The 17237-nt window shown below is 37.5% G+C and overlaps 1 protein-coding gene across 2 annotated transcripts in view; it reads right to left on the reverse strand.

The window, feature by feature from the left end:
- prkcaa (protein kinase C, alpha, a) overlaps positions 1-17237 on the reverse strand; it is a 167526-nt gene that overhangs the window by 50273 nt on the left and 100016 nt on the right. For both annotated transcript variants that reach the window (XM_048200087.1, XM_048200088.1), the window contains exon 6: positions 590-746. In XM_048200087.1, the coding sequence (XP_048056044.1) occupies positions 590-746 (157 nt within the window). The remainder of the gene's footprint in view (positions 1-589; positions 747-17237) is intronic.

Below are 17237 nucleotides of genomic sequence, written 5' to 3' on the forward strand. Positions count from 1 at the left end.
TCGGTAAAACCGGAATTTTGGTTAAACCGAATGACTTTTTTTTTTTTTTTTGACAAATTTTGTCTATATTGTAAAAAATGACAAAAGCAATGTTAATTGATTATAAAACCTCAATTTCATTGTTAACACTTAATAAAACTTCAAAACTAATTATATCTCCATTATGTTTTTTTTTACACTTTTAATAACCTTATTTTTTAGCTGATGTCTGATATTATTTCATGCTATTTTCTAGGAAGATATAAATAGTTGTTATTTTGAATGTTTGGTATGCACATGCATGTCTTTTAAGGGTGTGAATCGCTCAGTCCTCTTTGGTTCATAGTGTTTGGAATAGGGATTTCATCCAAATCAATCAGAGGGTTATATAAAATGTTTGTCAGATTTGGCCCATGGGCCACCAGTTAAAGAACCATGATCTAAATCAGTTAAAGCCATATATTAAAACTGATGCTACATATAAACTTGTATGGAAGATTATAGTAATGGGTAAAACGTCAATTAATAATACAATATTCATGCACATAAAACTAACAACAATGACACATTAATCCTGAATATCAGGATGTAATAAAATGTTGGGACTCACAATGTAAACGACTCATTCCAAGACGGATTCAGGGAAGAACGGATTGTTTTTGTTTTCTGTTTCGTCTCATTTTTAGGGTCTGGAATCAACTTGAGCTTTACATATGGATCAGACAATCCATTCGGGTCCATTGGAATCATGTTCTTGCCTTCGACAACTGCAACACAACAACAGGCCAAATAAGAGAACAAATCTGCATTAAAAACTAGAAATGTAAATAAAATAGGGTAGGTGGTGATGCTCATAAACTCTGAACTGTGACATAATATGAAGAACCGACTTCATCCAGATCAGGTTCATGCTGTCAGAGCAGAAATGCAAATGCAGATCATTGGTGTTATTTATTTGTTGAACCAATCTTATAAGCTACATCAAAATGTCCCCAAAAGGACAAGGATTTCAGATATTGACATCTTTGTTAGGACATTTTGCCTTTTGTCTCCAAAACGAAAAGGAATATCTGAACCACACACACAAAAATGCATAAGACAACATGGAAATACCTGCCACATATTTCCTCTACTCAAATCCACAGAAAGGTTAGAATTTGAATATATAAAAATGTCACAACCAGAAAGGCAAAGGAAAACATGTGGTGTACCACTAAAATGTGTGACTATGAATACAATGAAACACAGGGGGCACAATAAAAAATATATGTATCTATAGCATGAAAATAATAATAAATACAGTACCTATAAAAAGTTTGGAAACATTACATTTTTAATGTATTGCTGTTTGAAAACATTTGAAACCGAAACTACTTGTAGGACCAATGTTCTAAACCATCAGATGGTGTATATTTATGTGGCTATGCAGTAGTTAGATTCCCTGACGAAGTGGTAGAAACAGAATCACTACCATACAAATCAGCACAGGCAGCGGAACTAGTGGCACTAACGAGAGCTTGTGAACTTTCAAAAGATAAAATTGTGACGATTTACACTGATTTTAAAGGTGCCCTAGAATTAAAAATTGAATTTATATTGGCATAGTTAAATAACAAGAATAAAGTACATGGAAATGACATACAGTGAGTCTCAAACTCCATTGTTTCCTCCTTCTTATATAAATCGCATTTGTTTAAAAGACCTCCGAAGAACAGGCGAATCTCAGAAATTATGAAGAAAATACACGTGCACTTATTATTGCTATATAGACATTATCTTAAGAATTCTATCTCGCTAGAGTCGCCAGCTGTGTCTGTATGCAATAATATTAGGACATTTGTGTATGATGCATTTTTGCTTTCGCAATCCAGAAGAGAGATCGCGCTCACACGTTCAGGAGCTACAGCGCGCGCAGCCGCTCAAATGAAAGCCCTGTTTAATGGTAACGATGGAAGAAAGAACTAAACAACTAAACGTCTGCTTACACTTTAGGCCTGTGATATTATGCTTATTTTATTTTTGATTTCGATTTTGGCTTCCAGGGATCAGAAAGAAGATATCTGAGGTAAAACTATTAAAAACCAGCCGCGTTTTGTCTAGCACACCTTCTATTCACAGCTGTGCGCGTTCATTACTCCCTAAACCCAAACTTAATGTCAGAATCAGCACAATCGGTGATTGTTGTAAAATCCAGTCTTTACTGTTGCTAAATTGCAGTAAATGTTTGATAATTATCAATGTTTTAAAACTTTGAAAGCACAGTAATCCGCGCAAGAGACGCTGTTCCTCAGGCTGAATTGTGTGCGCGCGCTCCAAAACGGATCGCAAATAGACAAACAAATTACACGTTAGGCTTCAGGTGCACGTTCAAACGATCAAATGCACACAAAAATATGTTAAAATAACCGGATTGGAGCATGTTTAGCTATTTAAGCGCAGTTTATATCGTAAGTGTACATGAACAGCTGGGAGAAAATCCGATGTGTGTTAATATCTATTGTCTTAAAGTGACAGCAGTCACCTTCTGACGATTATGCCATCAGTGTTAATCAAAAAAGAAAATGCAAAGAGAAAATCACTCACAGGTCTTCATCTGAATATAGTAAGCTTTAATAAGCATTAATATATTCATTTATACTGTGAAAACCATGAAGTGTTATTTTACATTTGGTTACTTTACTTCGATTTCTTTTATAGGCTAGGACTATATTACTTACCTGAACACATGAACAAATGAAAGCACTTTATTTCATTTGTATCTTTGTTTTATTGTATTTGTCAGTTTGTTTTACTTTGTTTCTTTGTTCATGTTCTTTCTGTATATTATATAAAACACCAAAAATGCCAGACACCATATAATATAAAGCAAAGTTAATTCAGCTCTTTATATATATATATATATATATATATATATATATATATATATATATATATATATATATATATATATATATATATATATATAAATAAACAAAAAGTACAGATAAGAATACCGTTAAAGTACCGGATCGATAAGCAGTATCGGTAAGAGTAGTAATACCGTTAAACCCTTAACGATACCCATCCCTAGCCAGTATTAACGTCTGGATGTGCACAGCTGAATCATCAGACTAGGTAAGCAAGCAAGGACAACAGCGAAAAATGGCAGATGGAGCAATAATAACTGACATGATCCATGATATCATGATATTTTAGTGATATTGGTAAATTGTCTCTCTAAATGTTTCGTTAGCATGTTACTAATGTACTGTTAAATGTGGTTAAAGTTACCATTGTTTCTTACTGTATTCACAGAGACAAGAGCCGTCACTATTTTCATTTTTAAACACTTGCAGTCTGTATAATGCACAAACACAACTTCATTCTTTATAAATCTCTCCAACAGTGTGTAATGTTAGCTTTAGCCACGGAGCAAAACCTCAAACTCATTCAGAATCAAATGTAAACATCCAAATAAATACAATACTCACATAATCCGACGCATGCATGCAGTATGCATGACGAACACTTTGTAAAGATCCATTTTGAGGGTTATATTAGCTGTGTAAACTTTGTTTATGCACTGTTTAAAGCAAGCGCAAGCTCCGGGGGCAAAGAGCGCGAGCATTTAAAGGGGCCGCAGCATGAATCGGTGCATTTCTAATTATGCCCCAAAATAGGCAGTTAAAAAAATTAATAAAAAAAAAATCTATGGGGTATTTTGAGCTGAAACTTCACAGACACATTCAGGGGACACCTTAGACTTATATTACATCTTGTAAAAAAACCTTCGATGGCACCTTTAAGTATGCGTACGGGGCTGTCCATGACTTTGACAAAACATGGAAACAAAGAGATATTAAGACAGCGAACGGAAAACCAATAGCGCATTTTGATTTGATAGATTTAATTAATGCAGTGCTGCTGACGAGCAAAGTGGCCATAGTCAAGGTGAGGGGACATGCAGCAAGAGATAAGAGGTAATTAATTGGCTGATGCAGCTGCTAAAGAGGCTGCTAAAAAAAAATAAGCAAAAAGGCAATTGAATTTGGGGAAGTTGCTATGATGGCACAAATGACAAATTTGCCTGATATTGATGTCAAAATACTACAGAGCCAACCTAAAGAGGCTGACTTAAAATACTGGGCCTCAAAAGTCTGTCACCCAGACAAACAGGGAATTATCAGAGACTCTAAAGGGACACTTGTGTTGCTTATACGTCAGTATCATGGTCTCTCACACACTGCAAAGACAGCCCAGGAAATTAAGGCTTTGCATTGCATAGCAGATGTACACAAGACAACCAAATTGGTGTTAGATTCATGCTTAATCTGTGCAAAAACTAACATCCATCAATGTCATTCAGCTTTACCATTTCCAGAGGCTCCATTTGTTCAAACAGCATTTATTTGCATTTATTAAAATATTAAATTATTATTGTTGTTAAATTATTATTATTATGTATTAAAGCATTTATTATATAGAAATAAATAAGTAGAAAATAAATAAATAGAAATCTTTTGTAACATTATTATAATGTCTTCACTGTCACTTTTGATCAATTTAATGTATCTTTAATGAATAAAAGTATTAATTTCTCTCTTTTTTAATCTTACCACAAATGTTTCAACAAAAACGTTAAGCAGAAAACACTGTTTTCAACATTGATAATAATAATAATAATAATAATAATAATAATGTTTCTTGAGCAACAAATCAGCATATTAGAACAATTTCTGAAGGTTCGTCTGACACTGAAGACTGGAGTAATGACGCTGAAAATTCAGCTTTGATCACAGGAATACGTTACATTTTTAAATTTATTATTACAATAGAAAACAATTATTTTAAATTGTAATATTATTTGAATTTCACCGTATTACTGTTTTTTACTGTATTTTTTTAATTAAATAAATGCAGCCTTGGTGAGCATAAAAGGACTTTTTTCAAAAACATTTTGACAGGTACTGTAAACAAAAAATAGTGGAGGATCTGTAGAGGGACTTTAGTGTGTGAAGTAGACACTGACAGATTACATCATCTAACAAACTCTCTCTGAGAATGCAAATATCAACACTGACAACCTGAATGCCTGAATTGCCAAAGTTTGAAAGGTAGAAGGCGCCCTACACTTTCAAGACACCACAAATCTTTGTGTATGCTTCTCTCTCTTTTTATCAATCCGTCCGTCCATCCATCCATCCATCTCAAAGCACTTCACTGGCATGACATTAGACACAATAACACAATATAGAATAAAAATGCAACAAAAATAAAAATGTCATAGTAAAATAAAATAAATGCTACTGACAGGATGTAAAGGTCCATATCTCTAAAGACATGGCATTCTAAAACAAATTTCTAACATTACAATTAAAAAGAGCTCTAATTTAACTGACCATAACATGAAGTGCATGGTCTTGCCTGGCACAGCTTAGCCATGGTTGTGTATGAAAGTGAATGTGGATAGAACACAAATACCATCAGAATGACTGTATTCATGGAAAAAGGAAAAGAAAGCAACTTTCTTTAAAAAAAAAAAAAAGGATGCAGAAATGTGTGGAAAAAAGAGAGAGTATGCAAATGTATGAAAAGTGATGGAGTTTCAGTCAGAACAGAAGTTTTAACAAAATGAGAACTCTCAGTCCATAGTATGCTTCAGTTTTTAATATGCTGAAACTCTCAGGAAAAAATATGGTATGAAAATGGAGGGTCAAGCCCACAAACATAATCAAGGAGAGAAAAAAATCTCTGTGTTCCTCCCTTTGGGCCAACCCTTCAAAATAAACATTGCTTGCATATTTGCCTTCCTCTAAGAGTAAATATTTTATAGCTTTTTTAACTGCACTTTGAGGTCTTCTCCTCAAGAGTCGTGGTGTATGATGGATTATCTTCAACATAAAAATACACTACATGGCCAATTGTATATTATGTTCTTCCAAATATTATGCCACAGTTTGAGGAGGGCCTTTTTACAAAATAAAAGTGCCTGTACAGTGTCTACAAAGTAAAGGTCCATGTAGAAATAACATTACTGTAACAAGTATGGTAAAAAATGATGGGCCTACACATAATCCCAGGCCTGAAACCCAATTGAGCACCTTTGAGATGAACTGGAACAATGAGCCAGGCCCCATCACCCAACATCAGTGTCTGACCTCCCTGGCGCCTATATTTTAATTTTTAAAAGCATGGAAACAATCACGCTTCCATTTTTTTTGGAAGCCTTTCTACCTAGATGTTGTACAGGGATTTGCTGCCATCCAAATATTAGAGCATCAGTGAGGTCAAGCAATGATGTTAGGCATTAGGGCCTGGCTCGCAGTCACTGTTCCAATTATTTCTAAAGCTGTTCAATAGGATTCAAGTCTGAGCTTTATGCAAGGCAAGTTTTTCCACACAAGACTACAGTATATGGACTTCAATATAGGGACATTGCCATGCTTAAATAGAAAAAGCACCCTCTCCAAACTACTGCGACAAAGTTGTAAATTCTGTTTAATTTCACTTTATGGCATCATACAGAAATTACTGAAATAGTAAAAACTACTAGTTAACTATGCACTATAGTACAGTATTCAGTGAATCCAGAAAGTATTCACAGCACTTCACTTGTTATGTTACAGCCTTATTCCAAAAAGGATTAAATTAATTATTTTCCTCAAAATTCTACAAACAATACCCCATAATGACAACATGAAAGAAGTTTGTTTGAATTACATTATACTCAAAATTGAGCTCAGGTGCATCCTGTTTCCACTGATCATCCTTGAGACATTTCTACAACTTGATTGGAGTCCACTTGTGGTAAATTCAGTTGACTGGACATGATTTGGTAAGGCACACACCTGTCTATATAAGGTCCCACAGTTAACAGTGCATGTCAGAACACAAACCAAGCCATGAAGTCCAAGGAATTGTCTGTAGACCTCCAAGACAGGATTGTATCAGATCTGGGGAAGGGTACAGAAAAATTTCTGCAACATTGAAGGTCCCAATGAGCACAGTGCCCTCCATCATCTGTAAATGGAAGAAGTTTGAAGCCACCAGGACTCTTTCTAGAGTAGGTTGCCTGGGCCAAACTGAGCAATCAGGGGAGAAGGGCCTTAGTCAGGAGGTGACCAAGAACCTAATGGTCACTCTGACAGAGCTCCATTATTTCTCTGTGGAGAGAGGAGAACCTTCTAGAAGAACAACCATCTCTGCAGCACTCCACCAATCAGACCTGTATGGTAGAGTGGCCAGACAGAAGCCACTCCTCAGTAAAAGGCACATGACAGCCTGCTTGGAGGACTCTCAGACCATGAGAAACAAAATTCTCTGGTCTGATGAAACAAAGATTGAACTTTTTGGCCTGAATAGCAAGTGTTATACACAAGTTTTTGTGTATGAATGATGACTTGCTAGCCATTGCTCTGGCCTTCATTAACAGCCGCTAGTGGCACCTGCTGGTGAGGACGACTAACAGCAGATGGAGATTATGCATCGGCAATCTACTGCTATTCCTGCAGTTCCTGGATGTCCAATGTTGAATTTTCTGTCGAATTTGAACCACTGAATTTGTGGAAGCAAATTTGTTTTAAAGTGAAATAAAAAGGGCTGAAAATTGCCTGTTGGATATTTTAGGTTGTATTTTTAAACAGACTGAATATGTTGGAAGTGAAATCTGAAAGGTGAATATGAATCTTCAAATTTTTAATAATGAAAATGTGTGTGAAATGTTTTAAACTGAAATATTCGCAGCTTAAATATACAACCACATTGAATTTCAGACCATAAAAATGCAAGCTCTAAAAATACAATGCATTAAAATGCAAGCATGGCTAATGCAATGCATTTTTTTTTTTTTTTATTAATGCAGTTTAACAAGCTTTTTATTTCAAAAACATATGGCATTAATACACTTCCATAGTATGGTCCATAATATGGGCACTTTAAGAGCCTGATAAACTGTTAAGGAATAGGAATTTCAATATAAAGAAAATGTTAAGTAAATTTAGTTTGACTTCCCATGGCAATCTGAATTAGAACATTCTGTTAAACCGATAAGGTTCCAGGTGCTTAATTACTATAAAATACATTATATAACCTACGTAAACGAGTAATTATTAATTAACTATTATTTTATTGTAGTTTTTGGGATTGACAACCGCATTTACTTACAGGTCTGAGTCTTAAAATGTCTCGTTCACACAGCAACTTACAGTAGTGTCTGGAACACTGCCTGTATGAATGTGCAACGAGTGACAAGCCCGTATTCTCTTACTAGTAACCATAACGACAATGACCAACGTAATATTAAAGATGGCGATGTCAATAAAACTGAAAAGTATTATCACTTTTGACATGACAAGAGAATAACTGAACAGCGAGATCATCCATCAAAACTTCATTAACCAACAGCAGCATGTAAACACGCTAGCCGGAGTTTTTAACCGTTGCACACGCTTGTTACGTCCTTTGCGACATCCTGCGCATGACACGGCATTTGAATTTGGAAAAGAAACACAAAACTGATGGGAGCCGCTCCGGTGGAGAACAGTGACTGGATCTAACACCTTCAGATGACACTGTGACACTGTCACATAAAATACATGTGTTACCGCTCTATTTATTACAATGATTTTATGTATAATAGAGTTGTAATTGGTTTACATGTTTTTTTTAGTGCATTTTAATCCTCTTATTTGTGTAATGTGTGTATGTCTTTAAATGAGTCTGGGTCTGCCTGTCATGTGACTGATCACATGACAGGAATCAGGAAGTAAGCCAGCATGAAGGAGGCAGCATGGCAAACAAACAGGGTCATTAATCAAGTCCATAAGCTGGATTGCGGAGTTGTTTTATGGACTTACCTTTCCAGCACTTCACATCATCTTCACTTGGATTAACACTTCCGTGGACTTTGTATATACACCGGTGGTCACATTGGGACTTTCAGCACGCTACTAGGACTCTTAAGGACTGTTTTAGGGTATGGTGCAAATGGACTCCACGCTTTTAAACAGCCTAAGTTATTCTAGTTTTATTGTGTTGTTTTAAGTTCCTTGTGAATACTGTAAATACACTTTATTTATTCATTACTGTTGTCTGTCTCATCTTTTTAAACACTCATAACATCTCACAAAGTATAATCTGACCCCAATTTTAATCAATGTAAAATCGATCGATAGGGCCGATCGTTACAACACACAGCTCATATCTCTCGCAGTAAGTTACCGAAAGCGAAACCACAAACAAAACAATTTGGTAGAACGGCTCTCTCACACTGTATGATGTGACAGACAACTAGTTGTCCAGTGCAGTTCCCTTCACACAGCGCGAATGTTCCAAGAATGCGATTGCGATTCCTGAAAATTCACAGGTGTAAGTCTGGTTATAGAATGCGGTTGTCACTCCCGTAAATAACCATACTCTGTGTGAACGCAACCGTATTAAGGACTCAAAAACAAGGCTGACAACCGTATTCTGCTGCTGTGTGAACGTGTGGATGATACCACAAAAGACCATTTAAAAAAAAAAAAAATGAATAAGCAAACAAACAAATAAATAAACCTCACGAGGGAGCAAACTCTGGGACCCTACTAAAATGGTTCACACTTCACCTGTAAGTGCAAACCCCACCCTGCATCCAAACTTTGCATTTCCTCGCAAAATATTTTCAGAGGGAACACAAAGTCTTTGGGGAACATGTTAATATAAGGGGGTACCCACATACTTTTGTCTATATACTGTCATAGCATATATAGCAAATCTTAACTGCCTTATTTTTTATTTTGTTGCAAAATGTAACTATATATTATCACTCAGCTCACTAAATACAGTATACTCACGTACGGCGATATACACTATATGGTATATATCAACTGCTTGATTGCTTATATTGTCATAAAATGTAAACTATATATTGGCCAGACGATTGATTCTCATGAACTGGAAGTCTGCAGTTCCACCTACTTATGGGTTTTTGATTTGCTACATCCACTTAAAATGGAAAAGATCAGGTTTATTATAGGACAGAAGCATAAACTCTTTTCGAGTTTGGAATCCATTTTTGGACTACTTCAAGGAGGAAAACATGTCTTAATGCTATTCCTAAATATTCTAATATAATAATATTTTTTTCTGTATACTTTGCCATTATTATTACTGTTCCCTGACACCATGTTTTGTATATTTTTAAAATAAGTTTAATAAAGCAAAAAAAAAAAAAAGTAAACTATATTATTGCACAGCCCCAGTCTGAAGACATGAAGCTGCTTTGAAACACTGTGAAAAGCACTATAAAAATAAATTTGAATTGACTTATCAATATAGACATAACACACCACATCATCATTATCACTAACAAAAACATACACAAACACATATGCATATGCATACATATACTCATAACAACAAGTGCACATATGCACATGCCAACAAGCAAACGCTGTCCTATACGTACAAGCGAGTATGTGTGCAAACTCAAACAGTGAGTGTGAATGCAGCCTGTGATCTATTCTTGAACTCATCGGTCTGACATTCTGCTAATGGCATTTTCTTCTTCAGCCAGTGAACGTCACACAGACTAAATCACACTGCAGCTGTGTGTATGTGTGTGTGTGTGTGTGTGTGTGTGTGTGTGTGTGTGTGTGTGTGTGTGTGTAGTTAGCTGGCATGCTGTAATCAGGCTGATTGTGCAGGTGCAGCTCCAGAGCTAGACTGTGTGTGGATCTAAAGACGGAGCCTTCAGGCTCTTCGACTGACAGCACTGTTATAATACAGGAGCTCAATTCAGCTGTAGAAATGCTATGCACACCTAATGTAATGTTTAACGTAACAGGGTTGTAACATCACAACACAGAGTATCTCAGTAGCAGCATCTGGAATTATTCATATTATCCTTGAAAAAAGAATACTAAGCTCATCTACAACTAGATTCTAGATGTTTATGTTTGACACTAGCCACAGCCTCAAACAGCATACCATATTTACATAATATTTACTTTAAACCATTTCAGAAATCTTTTTTGACACATAATATGTGGAACAAAATAACCGATTCTATAACTGATTTTATATACAATATTACATAAGACGTCAGTTAGTGTCTTACTCTCAGTATAATTCATGAGACAGAAGTGAATGCACAAGTACAGAAAAAAGTCTGTTCAAGTACAGTAAAAAAATTTGAAAATATCTTGCAAATGCCATTATGTATTTGAACAATGTCACTGTGGCAGTTCAGGTGACCAGGGCGGAGCCGGCAGTTCAGATGACCAGAGCGGAGCCGGCAGTTCAGGAGGCCAAGGAGGATGGGCCTTCATGGCCTTCTCCCGGACCCCAGGCTCGGCTACTATAGCCACGGGTATATGGCCCCCCAAAAATATTTTTCTTGGGGGGAGCTAGGCGTTTGTGAATTGGAGCTGAAGTGGGCTCATGGGCTGAAGGGAACTCTGAAGCAGGCTTAGGGGCTGAAGGGAACTCTGAAGTGGGCACAGGGGCTGGAGCCAACACTAGAGCAGACTCAGGGCCTGGAGCCGACACTGGAGCGGACTCAGGGACTTGAGCCGATACTGGAGTGGGCTCAGGGGCTGGTGAGAATCTGCGTGTGGCCTAGACACACATAAATGATTTAGCTATTATGGAGAGTTCAATGCTCTCTGGGCTGAGCTCTAGGGCTGAAGCGGACACTAGAGAGCATTATGGAGTTGACTCTGGAGAACAGTTGACTCTGGAGCGGACTCTGTACCGTTTTCAGGGGCTGGAGCCATCACTGGAATCATACTGACCACTTGTATTGGCAATGCTCCATCTCTGGATCTGGAGACACTGTGATCATTTGAATTGGCAGTTCTGTGAAATCCATCTTGGATTGTAATGGTTCGTCCTTCTGTCATTGGTTTGGTTGAGCGAACAAAGCGCACAAGGAGAATGTAGTATTTAATAGCAAACTTGGAAAATAACAAGGAATAAACACAACCAAACACTATCTCAAACGAGGACAGATATAAGCACATGGCAAAAAAGAGAACTAATGAGATGATTAACAAGACATACCTGAACTGAATAATCAAATTAATTAGTGACCATGGTGACAAACTGGCTGGGAACGTGGGAAGACAGAACCAATATACACACTAGAAACAACACAATGAAAACTGAATGAACACAGAACATACATGTGACAGTCACAATGTGTGTGCACAATTAACATTTACATTAAATATGATTATTAGTCATTTATATTTTTCTTTTATCTCAACTGTTAAAGCTAATCTGGATTCTGTTCATGTACAAAATTTTAATGCATCCCTAAATAAGAACAAGAGTATACTGGGATGGAAAAGGTATAATTAGATTTAGAAATCATAATAACGCAAGATCAAGGGATGCAATTTCAAGGGACCCTGCTGGGGTCTCAGGATCACGTGAAAGCATGTAGGACCGAACTCAAGGCACGTTTCACTGACAGAGAACAACGGCATGTCCCCAACATTCTTGATGGAAGTGAGCCTGGTCAGGAGGGCCATCTTTAAAGAGAGGGCACTTAACTCTACTGACTCCAAGGGCTCAAAAGGAGCTCCCTGTAGGCCCAGCAAGGCTACAGAAAGATTCAATGAGGGAATTAGTTGTGGCCTAGGAAGATTTAACTTCCTGGAGCCTCCTGAGGAACCTTCAGGTTGTGGTTCCCTAAAGACTTACCATCCACCAGAGATGTTCACGAGTCTTTTATCTGGAGTCTGAGTCAAGTCTGAAGTCTTTAAGCTGGAGTCTGAATCAAGTCTGAAGTAGAGGGCTGCATTGGGTTTTGGCTCCTGCGGGACCCATTGCAAATCTCGCAAGAGTGGGGGGTTTTACCTTTGCTGCGGGCAGGAGTGGGCGGTCAGAAAATTTTGCGAGAGACCCGCGGGGAATGGTGGGATTTGCCGTGTAATAGAAATGGAGTCAACATCTGAAGGTGAGAAGAAAATTAAAGTGGCTGTTTACTTGACAAAAGCAAAGCAAGACAAGTCAGACATCTGGAAACAATTCTCAAAATTTGCGCATTTTATTTTGAGCATTCTCACATCTAGTGCGCCATCAGAGAGGGCATTCAGTGTGTGTGGGCGGATACTGGAAGAAAGACGGATAAGTCTGGGACCGCAGTCAGTCAGCAATATAGGCTACTTTTCCTTCATAGTAATATGGAGTAAGCAATGCAAGGCTCAGTGATCAAATTAATTTGTTTGTTAAATAGGCTACGTTATTTTTATTTATTTATTTTTTAGTATTATTTATTTTCTTTTTTGCAATAGCCTGTTAAGAAAGCTATTGTGAATGTGAAATCTGAGATTTTTTTAGGCATTATATTTATTTTGTTTTGTATTTAATTTGTTTAAAGTGTATAGCCTATTTTCTAAGTCCTATGTGTTTATTTAATAAGTTAAAGTTGTTTCTTATTGTGCTTTGGCTTATTTACTTAAACTGTTTGTTAACAGTTAAACTGTTTGTTTAGTTAATCGTTTAGTGAGTGTGTATGCAGTAGTCTGCATTTAAAACTGAGGTGCCGCTAGTTGTGGTTTTGTTTTAAAGGTTAATGTTTTATAACGCTAATAAAAAAAATACCCAATGTTTTTATCACGTGTGGTCCTTTGGTTTAGCGGCTACTTCATCTTATTTAAATGCAATCATGTTTAAAGTTTGTTATTCTGGATGTTAACTTGAACGAATTTAGTATTTGTGTAGGCTTACATTTTTCACAAGCTCTGCGAGAAAGTCCACGGGAGTGGGCAGGAGCAGGCGGGAGTGGACACAAACATTGCGGGCGCGGGCAGGAGTGGAACAAGCAGGTTGTGGGAGCGGGCAGTCCTGGTCAGACATTCAGCGGGAGCGGGCGGGTACGGGTTTAAGAAATCAGTCCCGTGCAGGGCTCTAGTCTGAAGTCTTTATCACTGGAGTCCGAGTCAAGACTGGAGTCTTTTGTCATAAGTCCAAGGTCGAGTCTCAAGTCACTAAAAAAAAAAAAAAAAAATTCATACTCAAATTTGTACTATATAGACAAAATAATATGATCTTTCTATCATCTGTTTGTTTGAAATTAAGGTCCTATGATGTAAGGGATAATGTACATCCAGCTTGTTACTTTATAATCCATTACAATGTACAGGTGCATCTCAATAAATTAGAATGTTGTGGAAAAGTTTAAATTGTGGAACTCACGTATTAAATAAATTCAGTGCACACAGACTGAAGCACTTTAAGTCTTTGGTTCTTTTAATTGTGATGATTTTGGCTCATATTTAACAAAAACCCACCAAATCTCAAAAAATTCAAATACTTCATAAGATCAATAAAAAAAGGATATTTTAAACAGAAATGTCAGGCTTCTGAAAAGTATGTTCATTTCTATGCACTCAATACTTAGTTGGGCCTCCTTTTGCATGAATTACTGCATCAATGCGTTATGGCATGGAGGCAATCAGCCTGTGGCACTGCGCAGGTGTAATGGAAGCCCAAGTTGCTTTGATAGCGGCATTCAGGTCATCTGCATAGTTGGGTCTGGTGTCTCTCATCTTCCTCTTGACAATATCCCATAGAGAATCAGGTCAGGCGAGATTGGCCAATCAAGCACAGTAACACCATGGTCATTAAACCAGCTTTTGGTACCTTTGGCAGTGTGTGCAGGTGCCAAATCCTGCTGGAAAATGAAATCAGCATCTCCATAAAGCTTGTCAGCAGAAGGAAGCATGAAGTGCTCTAAAATTTCCTGGTAGATGGCTGTGTTGACTGTGGACTTCAGAAAACACAGTGGACCAACACCAGCAGAAGACATGGCAGCCCAAATCATCACTGACTGTGGAAACTTCACACTGGACTTCAAGCAACATGGTTTCTGTGCCTCTTCACTCTTCCTCCAGACTCTGGGACCTTGATTTCCAAATAAAATGCAAAATTTACTTTCATCTGAAAAGATGACCTTGGACCATTGAGCAACAGTCCAGTTCTTTTTCTCCTTAGCCCAGGTAAGACGCTTCTGACGTTGTCTTTGGTTCAGAAGTGGCTTGGTACATGGAATGTGACAGTTGTAGCCCATTTCCTGAAGACGTCTGTGTGTGGTGGCTCTTGATGCACTGACTCCAGCTTCAGTCCACTCCTTTTGAAGCTCTCCTAAGTTCTTAAATCAGCTTCGCCTGACAATCTTCTCAAGCCTGCGGTCATTCCTTTCACTTGTACACCTTTTCCTAGCACACTTTTCCTTCCAGTCAACTTTCTATGAATATGCTTTGGCACAGCACTCTGCGAACAGCCAGCTTTTTCAGCAATGACCCTCTGTGGCTTACCCTCATTGTAGAGGGTCTTGATGATCGTCTTCTGGACAACTGTCAAGTCAGCAGACTTCCCCATGACTGCTGTTGGAATTACTGACCCAGTATTTATACCCAGAGAATGGTAATTTAATAGAACTTGAAATTAAATATTCTAACAATGTGAGATACGGATTTTTTTTATTTTGATGAGCAGCAAGCTGTAATCATCAAAATAAAAACAAAAAAGTCTGGAAATATTTTACTTTATGTCTAATAAATCTAGAATATATTTAAGTTTTACTTTTTGAATTAAATTACAGAAAAAAAAAAAAAACTTTTTCATGACATTCTAATTTCTTGAGATGCACCTGTACAAAACAATTGTCCTGGCAACACAAGCAGTCATTTTCAATACAGTCGCTAAGTGGACGCAAGATGGCACCAGTGAGTCACGGTTTGTTATACAGCAGTTTGTTATACAGCTTCGTTGTTATTGACGACAGTCATTATCAGAAAATATCAAATGTTTAAGTCAATAGAAAACTGTACGCATGCTGATTGCGATACGTTAAAATATTAGCTTTAAGTAATAAATGGATTAACATCTCTCTTATGGACACACATCAAGAGAAAAGCTGCATTTAATACGAAAAGATTGATAAAACGTAGAGCTAGGTTTAAAGGCTAGATTTTTTTTTTGTTCACATTTTACCAGACTGGCAATGAGCCATGCAGCTACGCCACAGTATAATATCTAGCTGTGCGATGCGATGTCTCATGAAATTTGATGATGTTGTTCCGGTCTTTAATTGTTTTCCCACATTCTTTGCATCTAGCCGATCTGACATGTTAATAAACCCAAACGAAAAAGGGTTTCATGGGACTCCTATGACATTTCGAAGTTTACGCACAATATACGGACGTACGTAATCAAATTCTATGATGAGAGTCCGATCTACCACGACACATAGGGAAATATATGTGACGCAGATATTATAAAACATCAGTAAACAACCTGGCATACACATAACACATTATCAATTGATGTTTTCACATCCATTAAAGGATTGTTAGGCTGCATAAATTAGGTCAGCCGGAACCAGGGACACTTCCTATAACATCAGATGTACTCGTTACATCAGAAGAACAATCGTATCTACGCTAATATTAGTCTCTATGTTTATCCCGAGGTTTACCGTAGTCAGCTGGATCTGGGCCTTACCCAGATCAGATGGAGGACCTGTGCCTACACGATGACAATGCAGCCCTGACATGTCAGCAGAGATTGCGTCAACTAGATCATCCTCTGTGAAGGCCTCACCAACACGACAGCCAGTGGCACAGATTCCCAACAAACCGTCCTATAACGCTGTGATAAATGCGATTTTCAACTATATGGAACTGGATTAAATATTTTGACTGTTGCAATCCCAACTGGACTTATGACCTGTAATGCTGCCTGAATCATAATCATGCACTGTTTGCTGTTGGCCAGAGGAGAACTGGCCCCCTGACCGAGCCTGGTTTCTCCCAAGGTTTTTTTCTCCATTTTTGTCGCCTGTTGGTCACCTGATGTCACCTGTTGAGGTTTGGGTTCCTTGCCGCTGTCGCCTTTGGCTTGCTTAGTTGGGGACATTTGATATTCAACTATGTTTTTGATCTGCCTGCATTGACATCACTGTTTTTTCCACAGTGCTAATGTATAGATAAATTACCTAAATTAATAACTATTGATTTTTACAACGGAATGAATCAATGCTGAATTTATTTAAGCTGGACAATGACATCATTTTCTTTAAGAGCTGCTGTGCATCCAAAATTATTTAAAAAGTTATCACTGTAAAGCTGCTTTGACACAATCTGCATTGTAAAAAGCGCTATATATATAAAGGTGACTTGACTTGACTTGACTTGACACAACACGCTAGGGGAACAGGAGGTCCATGGGGACTGGCCCGGTGAAATGCTCACACTGTAACCATTAGGTCACCCAGAGTGTCAATCATA

The sequence above is a fragment of the Megalobrama amblycephala genome, linkage group LG8 (genome assembly GCF_018812025.1).
Source record: "Megalobrama amblycephala isolate DHTTF-2021 linkage group LG8, ASM1881202v1, whole genome shotgun sequence".
NCBI lineage: Eukaryota > Metazoa > Chordata > Actinopteri > Cypriniformes > Xenocyprididae > Megalobrama > Megalobrama amblycephala.